The sequence below is a fragment of the Corythoichthys intestinalis genome, chromosome 8 (genome assembly GCF_030265065.1).
Source record: "Corythoichthys intestinalis isolate RoL2023-P3 chromosome 8, ASM3026506v1, whole genome shotgun sequence".
NCBI lineage: Eukaryota > Metazoa > Chordata > Actinopteri > Syngnathiformes > Syngnathidae > Corythoichthys > Corythoichthys intestinalis.
The window spans coordinates 6,088,075-6,099,482 of NC_080402.1; the positions used below are offsets into that span (position 1 = coordinate 6,088,075).

At 36.4% G+C, this 11,408-nt stretch overlaps 1 protein-coding gene across 2 annotated transcripts in view; it reads right to left on the minus strand.

Annotated features, from left to right (window-relative positions):
• Positions 1-9,372, minus strand: part of sh3gl2a (SH3 domain containing GRB2 like 2a, endophilin A1) — a 94,933-nt gene extending 85,561 nt beyond the window's left edge. The window contains exon 1 of one of the 2 annotated variants that reach the window (XM_057843162.1): positions 9,200-9,372. In XM_057843162.1, coding sequence (XP_057699145.1) covers positions 9,200-9,244 — 45 coding nt within the window. In that variant the 5' untranslated portion in view covers positions 9,245-9,372. The remainder of the gene's footprint in view (positions 1-9,199) is intronic. The other variant, XM_057843163.1, reaches the window with a different exon arrangement.
• Positions 9,373-11,408: the final 2,036 nt, after the last annotated feature.

The window sequence follows — 11,408 nt, forward strand, 5'->3', positions numbered from 1 at the left end:
TGCATTTGCACATTGCTACAGTATCATTTACTGAAAGCTCAATAAATACACTAGATGGCAATATTTAGTCACAATATACAAAGTCACATTTATTCTTTAAGAATTACAAGTCTTTCTATCCGTGGATCCCCTCTCACTGAAAGAATGTTAAGAATGTAAATGCAATCTTTAGGATTTATTGTCATAATAAACAAATACAGTACTTATGTACTGTATGTTGAATATATATATTCGTCCAAGTTTTATTCATTTTTTAAAAATGCATTGCCAAAATGTATATGATCGGGACAAATTATCGGGAATAATTGGAACTGAATCGGGAGCAACAAAAAGAATGCAATCAGATCGGGAAATATCGGGATCAGCAGATACTCAAACTAAAACGATCGGGATCGGATCGGGAGCAAAAAAACGTGATCGGAACAACCTTAAAATAGTCCAAGGTTAACTAAATTCTGGTAAGAACTTGATATTAGGGATTGAGTGATCATGTTTCACTGCTATTGATGGCGATAGACGTCCAGTGTTTTTTGACCGGGAAGGCTTGCAGCGATCGTTCGATTGCTGCCATCCCCCTAGTCAATTTACACTGGACGTCAATGGCAGCTAATGAGTTACTACTTAAAAATGAATGAATTCATTTTTAAAAACCGAAACGTTTGTACATTCGCTGCTGACCCAGCTACGGTGGGGCAAATAAGTATTTAGTGAACCACTAATTGTGCAAATTCTCCCACTTGAAAATATTAGAGAGGTCTGTAATTATCAACACAGGCAAACCTCAACCATGAGAGACAGAATGTGGAAAAAAAACAAGAAAATCACATTGTTTGATTTTTAAATAATTTATTTGCAAATCATGGTGGAAAATAAGTATTTGGTTAATACCAAAAGTTCATCTAAATACTATGTTATGTACCTTTTGTTGGCAATAATGGAGGTCAAACGTTTTCTATAACGCTTCAGAAGCTTTTCAAACACTGTTGCTGGTATTTTGGCCCATTCCTCCATGCAGATCTCCTCTAGAGCAGTGATGTTTTGTGGCTGTTGTTGGGCAATACGTACTTTCAACTCCCTCCACAGATTTTCTATGGGGTTGAGATCTGGAGACTGGCTAGGCCACTTCAGGACCTTGAAATGCTTCTTACGAAGCCACTCCTTTGTTGGTCTGGCTGAGTGTTAGGGATCATTGTCACGCCGAAAGAACCGGCCACGTCTCATCTTCAATGCCCTTGCTGATGGAAGGAGACTCAAAATCTCTCGATACATGGCCCCATTCATTCTTTCCTTGACACAGATCAGTCGTCCTGGTCCCTTTGCAGAAAAACAGCCCCAGAGCATGATGTTTCCACCCTCATGCTTCCCAGTGGGTATGGTGTTCTTCGGATGCAATTCAGTATTCTTTCTCCTCCAAACACGAGAACCTGTGTTTCTACCAAAAAGTTCTATTTTGGTTTCATCTGACCATGACACATTCTCCCAGTCCTCTTCGGGATCATCCAAATGCTCTCTAGCGAACCGCAGACGGGCCTGGACGTCTACTTTCTTCAGCAGGGGGACGCGTCTGGCAGTGCAGGATTTGAGTCCCTGGCAGCGCATTGTGCTACTGATAGTCGCCTTTGTTACTGTGGTCCCAGCTCTCTGTAGGTCATTCACTAGGTCCCCCCATGTGGTTCTGGGATTTTTGCTCACTGTTCTTGTTATCATTTTGACGCCACGGGGTGAGATCTTGCATGGAGCCCCAGATCGAGGGAGATTATCAGTGGTCTTGTATGTCTTCCATTTTCTAATAATTGTTCCCACAGTTGATTTCTTCACACCAAGCGTTTTAGCTATTGCAGATTCAGTCTTCTCAGCCTGGTGCAGGTCTACAATTTTGTCTCTGGTGTCCTTCGACAGCTCTTTGGTCTTGGCCATAGTGGAGTTTGGAGTGTGACTGACTGAGGTTGTGGACAGGTGTCTTTTATACCGATAATGGGTTAAAACAGGTGCCATTAATACAGGTAACGAGTGGAGCCTCGTTAGATCTCATTAGAAGAAGTTAGACATCTTTGACAGCCAGAAATCTTGCTTGTTTGTAGAAGACCAAATACTTATTTTCCACTCTAATTTGGAAATAAATTCTTTAAAAATCAAACAATGTGATTTTCTGTTTTTTTTTATTTTTTATCCACATTCTGCCTCTCATGGTTGAGATTTACCCATGTTGACAATTACAGGCCTCTCTAATCTTTTCAAGTAGGAGAACTTGCACAATTGGTGGTTGACTAAATACTTCTTTGCCCCACTATACTTCCAATGGATTGAACGTCTAGCGCTGTGAATGGCAGACAATGAGTTAAGCAGTGTCTGACCAAGCCATGATAGCGTCGAAACAAGGCAACAATATCGCGTTAAAGTCATGGCGTCTGTAATTCTGCTCTCGCGTGCTCTCACCTCCATATAGGGTTTTGCTGTTAAAAAACATATTTTTTTAAAAAACGCCATCCTGTTCAAAATTTTTCTTCCCCCCCAGAAAATTAAGATTTTAAGCTTTCCAATGACGTATCACACATGCATATCGGACAATTTTGAAATTTGGCCAAATTGGTAGTCTCTGAGCAGAACTTCAAGTCACCTGAGTGTTTTCTGCCATATATATGCCGTAAATAGGCCTATGCATATGTGATACATCATTGGAAAGCTTAAAATCTCAATGTTCTGGGGGAAGAAAAATTTTGAACAGGAGGGCATTTAAAAATAAAATAATAATAATAAACAGCAAAACCCTAACTGAAGACGAGAGCACACAAGAGCAGAATTGAAGACGCCACGATTTCAACGAGACATTATCGCGTACCTACCTTGTTTCGATCCAAAAACTCCATGTAGCACGTATCACCGAGTGTCAAGACACAGCTGTGAATGGCCACAGCCAGAATTTCGGGGGGATTTTATGGGTGAAACATGGTGATATAACAAGGGTCGCGATGCAGAAATCGCAGACATCAAGGAGTGGTTTTTCATATAGTTACCCTTTTAAATGTTATTTTTCCATTTTTCTTTGTTTGGATCTATTACTTATCATCTTACATATCGGGGAAAATGCCACAGTAACAAAAAAATACAATTAAGTGAAAGTTATGAGGTAGATATCCGTGACTTTTTTACAGACGCCAAATTTTTCATTGTGAAGTAATTTGTTTAAAAGTTTAAAATATGCGAGTGAATACTTTTTAAAGTCGTTTTGTTTTTTTAAAGTAAATATTAGACATCAATTAATGATTCTAAGCTAAAAATGACAGACATTTTGAATAATAAATATAATTACTTCTTTTTATGGCTAGGTTGAAATAAAAGCGGTTGCGCGACGTCTGTAAACGGGGGTTTTCAGGGTAAAACGGACAAATTAAAAATAGTTCGGGGGCTTAATGCGTTATGAAACTGCTATGGCAGCATATAGACACATTGTTCTATCAAACACAACAGTTGTTTTGGCTTAAAATACTGCAGTTTCTTTTAAAGAGCAGTGCAAGAGCAGAAACTGCTTTTTCAGTCTTGTCTGTGTTTTCCACCATATATATACACAAACAATATCTAGATACATATACACAAATATATACATCTATACATATATGTATATACATGTATATGTTAGGGCTGTCAAACGATCAACATTTTTAATCGAGTTAATCACAGCTTAAAAATTAATTAACCGTAATTAATCGCAATTCAAACCATCTATAAAGTATGCCATAATTTTTTGTAAATTATTGTTGGAATGGAAAGATAAGACACAAGACGGCTATATACATTCAAGATACGGTACATAAGTACTGTATTTGTTTATTATAACAATAAATCAACAAGCTGGCATTAACATTAACATTCTGTTAAAGCGATCCATGGATAGAAAGACTTGTATTTCTTAAAAGATAAATGTTAGTACAAGTTATAGAAATTTTATATTAAAACCCCTCTTAATGTTTTCGTTTTAATAAATTTTTTAAAATTTTCACTCAAAAAATAAACTAGTTGCTCGCCATTGTTGATGTCAATAATTACACAATGCTCATGTTGCTTAAACCCATAAAATCAGCCGCACCCAAGCACCAGCAGAGGGCAACAAAACACAAGTAACAAGTGGCCATGGCACTGCGCTGACATTTTAATCTGTTTGAGCGGGGCATGTGCGTTAATTACGTCAAATATTTTAACGTGATTAATTTAAAAAATTAATTACCGTCCGTTAACGTGATAATTTTGACAGCCCTAGTATATTTATATATTATATATACATATATACATAAATATATATACAAGGTCGTCGGGTTGGTCTCAACATTGTTAGGGACGGTATAACAACATAACCTGCATGTACACTTTTTGCTGAGGACGGTACATTAATAAGACCAAACAAATTGGGTGAACGGGGGTCAGGGCTACATTTTTCACGATTATGAACCTAATTAATTGATAGGCTAAATGATCAATACGAAGTAAATCTGTATTGACTTTTACTAACTTTCATGTGTATTGGTTAAGGTGATACAACGTTAGATTCAAACCTTTGTTTTGAAAAACTAAAAAAAAGAACATTTTTAAAGTTTAATAAAGTCCGTTTGTTAAAAAAATGGGGAGCTATCCAAGAACTGGTCCACTTCTGGGGGATACTGGAGCACCCCTAGACTCAAACTAAAGTATTGTAATATAAAAGTGATTTGGGAAAAAATGAATGAAAAAAAACAGATATCCAAGGACCAGTCTACATCTGAGGCAGATGTAGACTACTCCAAGACTCGAACCACTGTCATGAAATTTCACAGATTCTTTTTCATGTCAAGTTCATATTCAATCAGTGTCCCCCTGAAATGGACCAGTCTTGGAACCATTTTTTTTTTTTTTTTTTAAATAAAGAGACTTGCACTCTGAAGCAACCGCATCGCATTACCGCAACGCTCATAATGCAAACAATGATCCAAGCAGGTTAGCAAGTTCACACAGTTTAATGTTATGCTAACTCTAATGCAGTTAGGACATTCAGTAGCAAAACTAGTGGTGTTTCCCACCCTCACCTCTAAAATATTGACGTCTTTTTACATTACTTACAGTGGCTGCTGCTGGCTGAAAAAAACCTTCTAATATCACCTCTTTTCGAAGAGGGCGGAAGAGGCGGCATGTTGTCGATGTGAATCTGTCGGGGCTGTGCGGGTGTTTGTGTGTGTGTGTCTGTGTGGCCCGGGGCGTGTCAAGTCATCAGCCAATCAAACGTGCGTTTGAGTGAGACAAAAAAAATGGACCAGCACATTCAGCAAATTAAACGGGATAATGTAAATCTGAACATAATGAAAATAATTTACTTAATAATAGGAGGGTCTATTCTATCATTACAACATATGGGAAGACACTATGAATTACCTATATAACTGAACTCACTAAACAAGGCAAAAAAGGTTCCTTAAAAGTTGGTAGGAACAATTTGAACATCCTGAAAAGTTGGCAGTGTTATGTCCCTACCGTCCCTATGCAAACCTACGCCCTTTTAGTGCAATATTGTCAAGTACTATTTTCGTATTAATAACATGTTATGTAGAAATATTTTTGTTGGCGGTGTCAGTTCAATAAAAGAAAACTGACTTGACCCTTTCATTTCAATTATTTTTAACCCTAACAAGGCACTCATTGAATTCATTGGCCACCACTGATGGCGCTATACGTCCAATCCATTTCGAGTTATATCAAAAATCATAAAAAGTACAGTAAAGATGAATTATTGAAAAAAAATTGTTTTCTAATGACCAAAAATAGTCACTTGCTCCATAAAGGGCTATTGAATCGCTGCCCACTGGTATGACCATGCGCTGTCCCTGGAAGGGTTGAATTGTTTTGAGCTTTAAAAAAAAATCTTATATATTTTTCGTTTTTCTACTTACATTTCTCAACAGAAAAAAATAATGTATATAGCGGCATAGTAAATTGTTTCGTTTTTTTCTGTAAATTTATTTAATATTTCATCTTCTGAAAGCGATCCATGGATAGAAAGACTTGTAGTTCTTAAAAGACAAATGTTAGTACAAGTTATAGAAATTTTATATTAAAACCCCTCTTAATGTTTTCGTTTTAATAAAATTTGTAAAATTTTCAATCAAAAAATTAACTAGTAGCCCGCCATTGTTGATGTCAATAATTACACAATGCCAATGGGTGCTTAAGACCATAAAATCAGTCGCACCCAAGCGCCAGCAAGGGCGACAAAACTCCAAAAAAACACAAGTAACAAGTTGGCATTGCACTGTGCTGTCATTTTAATCTATTTGAGCGGGGCATGTGCATTAATTGCGTCAAATATTTTAACGTGATTAATTTAAAAAATGAAATACCGCCCGTTAACGCAATAATTTTGACAACCCTACTTATTACACATATTCATTTTTACTTTTCTTTTTACAAATTTGAAAAAAAGGTTTCATTAGGACCTTATTTTTCAAATTTTGGGATTCTCTGATAATTGCTTCATGTTGCAGGTATTTAAGGGCTAATCAACATTACCCCATGTGACCCATTACTTCTATTTTCTAAAATGGCGACAACAAAAAAAAGATACGCAACAACTGTGTCTGCCTCATTTGCAAAGAGACAGTTGCTGTTTTTAAAGATTTCAATGAGAGGCGATATTACCAAACAAGACACGGTGACATGTACGACAAGATTACGGGGAAGATACGCAGCGAGAAATTGAAGCAACTTCAAGCTAGTTTAATTTCACAGCAGCACTATTTTGCAAATGCCCGAGAGTCGAAAGAAAACGCCACAAAGGCTAGTTGTAAGATTGTTGAAATTATTCATTAAGAAATAATAATAAAGCAAATGTGCCACACTGAATGGTTTGCTAAAATTTGCTTAAATATATTGTTCTACGTAAAGCACGTCAGCAAAGGTCGGTCCCCCACATTTTTACCACGCCACATCTGGCCCCCTTTGCAAAACGTTTGGACACCCCTGTGCTAAAACAATGGACAGTTTGAGCGCTGACGCCAGCGACGCGCAGCGATTGATTTTCAACGCACTCAGGAAAACAAAAGTCGGACTTTGAAGTGATGAAGGCAGCCAGATCTGTTCGCATGGGACAGAGCTCGTGTGAAGTGTGGAGCGGTACAGAGATCGTGAGTTTTTAACCCTGAAAAATAACCCACTACAACTGTGAAAAGGGCAGCACGACCCTTTGGAGATTTTGTTTCCACGAAACGCAGTCTACTTAAACATGAACATGTGGAATAGTTGATCTTCCTCAAGAAAAAAATCTGCCCTTCAAAAAAGATTTGCACAGTGATGAGGAATAAAAAAATGTGGAAGCACAGGCATAAGTGAATGACTTTGCTGTGTATAAGGTTAAAGTAATGATTACTGACCTGTCAGTCTAAAATGCCATGTTTTTATTATCGTTATACCAGTGGTAAAGCATAATTCATTATTTATGTATGATAACATTGCAGGTTTAATTCTTTTTTCTAGAGCTGCTGCATATAATTAATATTTTTTGTATGTAAGATGTTTACGTTGAATGTTTGCACTTAAATTACATACCTCTTGTGTTCAAAACACCAGGAAATACAGTAATTGAATCACTGCACTTTATTGTTGTCTGTCACTGGAGTTTTATTTTATTATCAATCCCATCCAACAAAATGACGGTCATATAGTAAGCTTTTTTTTTTTTTTTTTTAAATTAAAAAAATAGAACATAGCATTGGTATGAAATTTTGTTGTTTAATTTAATCTTTAATCTTTTTTTTAGGGCTGTCAAAATTATCGCGTTAACGAGCGGTAATTAATTTTTTAAATGAATCCCGTTAAAATATTTGACGCAATTAATGCACAAATGCCCCGCTCAAACAGATTAAAATGACAGCACAGTGAAAGGTGTACTTGTTGTTTTACGGAGTTTTGCCGCCCTCTGCTGGCGCTTGGGTGCGACTGATTTTATGGGTTTCAGCGCCATTATTGGCATCAACAATGGCGAGCTACTAGTTAATTTTTTGATTGAAAGTTTTGCAAATTTTATTAAAACGAAAACATAGAGAGGGGTTTTATTTTAACATTTCTATAACTTGTACTAACATTTATCTTTTAAGAACTACAAGTCTTTCTATCCATGGATCGCTTAAACAGGATGTTAATAATGGTAATGCCATCTTGTTGATTTATTGTTATAAAAAAGAAATACAGTACTTATGTACCGTATGTTGAATGTATATATCCATCTTGTGTCTTATCTTTCCATTCCAACAATAATTTACAGTAAAATATGGCATATTTTTTAGATGGTTTGAATTGTGATTAATTGCGATTAATTACGATTAATTAATTTTTAAGCTGTAATTAACTCGATTAAAAATGTTAATTGTTTGACACCCCCTACTTTTTTAATATGTTTAAAATACTGTACGAACACACACAACAAATGTTTACTATTGTATCGTTTTCACTCTGTATCGAACCGTATCGGTCTTAAACTGTATCGAATCGTATCGAATCGCTCGGCCTTAAAAATGTATCTTTTTTTAATGAATCGTAACCTGTGTATCTAGATACATATTGAATCGGCTTCATGCCAGAGATTCCCGACCCTAATTAAAAGGCGGGGAAAAATAGGTAATGATTGTCTTTATTATTGACTTAACTTTTTTTTTTTGCTTTGAATTACGAGTGCTGTCACGAATGAATCTCATACTTTGGCACTTCTATTTATTTTTAGCCAAAACACAGTTTCTCTCATTGGATTATTCTCAACACAACTTTGATCATTATTATTAAAGGTGTGCCTAATAAATTGCCTTTTACTTGTAAATGCTCTTAGAGGGCGCTCAGGTCATGGCGTGCCGCAGATGACAGGAGAGGATTTCCGGCCAGTCGCACTTAACGATTGCATAACACCCCCCGTCGTGCGCGCGCGTGCACGTGTACGCACCATCATTAAGAGGGAAGGGAGGAGTTGGGGTAAAAAAAAACGTTATTTACGTGCCAAGCCTACGTCACGTGACGCGGAATGTCATCTGAAGGGTAGGATGGAAGGATGATGAAGATCACGACGACTTTTGGGAGGTGGGTGGGGGTGCTGCAGCACGAGCGAAGCCCCCCCTCCCGCACTCACGCGCATCAATAATAAAACAGGTATTGATTGATCATAAAGCAGCCTGACATTGAGCAGGTCTTTGCTTACCTGAGTGGCTTTGTGGAACTGCTTCTTCAGGCCCGCTACGGACATGATGATGGCTCAGGGAGTCCCAAATAATACTAGTAATGAAGAAGTGGGCTTGTGATGCGCGGAGGGCTCGGAGTGTGTGGCGGACCTCGCTGCGGTCTCACTTTGCGGGGGTCGGATGGGATCTCCGAGGAAAGCCAATTGGACGCGGAGGGAGCACGTGGGGGTGACGTCAGATTAACCACTCCGCCCATTTACCGACGAAATCCCTGCAAGGAATCAGGAGGCAAACGTGTTTAAAATGTTGATTAAATGTGATTATTTTCATTTAGATATTTAGATTAAGAGTAATTAGTTGACTGGAAATGGGTGAGCTAGTGAGATGAAGGTGGCGTTTCGGAGAGATTATCTAATCGTTTTAAATCCCAGATTAAAAGACATATATACTATGAGTCACGTGATGAGTAAAGGGTAGTTGGGAAGGGAGGGGGACACGACTTCCGGTGTGTGTAATATTGAAGTCAAGTCAAATTTATTTATGAAAACATGAAAACATTAAGCAAATAATGAGCAATAAATCAGATAAGTAAATATTTTAAAACTAAAAAATCCAAGCGGAAAAAATCTACCCCACCCCTCAAAAAAAAACAAAAACAAAACAGGTTTTCATTTTATTCCACAAATTAGTGTACAGTTTAAAATGACCATTGCTTTATATGTAAAATTATAGAATGGTCATTAAAAAAACGTATGTTTTATAAAAAATAAAAAAAAATGATATCAGGTGAAAAAAATATAGACAGAATCATCTTATTACTAGCAGAGAATAATAACGCAAATAATAGTAAAAGTGAAAAAAAAACAACAACAACTAATTACATGCAAAATAAATGCATGATTATCAAAAGTAAATTAATACTGTGTAAGCATGACTAATAATGACTCATGTGAATTTTTGTGTAAGATGTTTTTTTTTTTTTTTTTTTTTGTATAAGGAGGTGCAAAAATTAGATTTATATTTAAAATTATTGAATGGTCATTAAAAAAAACGTATGTTTTATTTAAAAAAAAAAAAAAACACGAAAATGTTATCAGGTGAAAAAATATGTACAGAATCATCTTATTATTAGCAGATAATAATAATGCAAATAATAGTAAAAGTGAAACAAACAAACAAACAAAAAAAAAAACAAATTAAAACTAATTAAATGCAAAATAAATGCATGAATATCAATAGTAAATTAATACTGTGTCAGCATTACTAATAATGACTTTCCTGTGAATTTTTGTGAAAGATGTTTATGTTTTGTTTTTTTGTATATGGAGGTGCAAAAATTAGATGTAAAGAAAATAAAACCTTTTATAAATATTAGAGGCCAAAATACGAAAAACATTTACTTGTAGTCATGCTGTTCGGTAAAATACAGCCACGATTAATGTGCAAGTAGCGTCACCCTGTGGACATTTGGACTGGACACAAGCAATGGTAAAATACCATGTAACTCTACTTCGTGTGCTTTGCTGCCATCTGGTGCTAAAAATATGAAACAGCAATCAGTGGCAGCGAAGAAATACATCGTGTTGCAATCTAACACATAATAATAATGAATCTATTTTTCACACCATTGTGTGAAAAATTAGTAGCGCCTTTAATGAGAGATAACGTTAAATGAGGCAAAATCGAGCTACAATGGCTGCCAATGACAGCAGTAGACGTCCAATTCATTTTAACTGGTCCATTCGCCCCTCCGATTCAAATTGGATTGGACGTCTTGCGCAGTCAATAACACTGAAACATCAACATTCACAAGCTGTCCTCACAGTTTAAATGAATTGGACGTTAATTATATTCAGTGACATAAAATGATTTATATATATATATATATTAAAAAAAAAAATATATATATATATATATACAGTATATACATATATATATATACATATATATATATATATTATGGCATTTAGACCTTTTCAAACTAGCGGCAGCCTAGTATGAAGGGTTCAGTGGCAACCCATTTATTGTATATGTGGGAGCGGACTTCTCGGCAAACGTGAGCGGTGGACGGCAGTTTTTGGCGGAACGGCAAGTTTGAATGAATTTGCGGTGAGAGGCAGGGCCAAAAATTGAGCCTTGCTCTATTGTCAGAGCGCCACGTTGAAGTCAACAACGCATCCAATAGCAAGATGGGCAGGCGTACTTATATCTGTGCTATCAGGCTGTCAT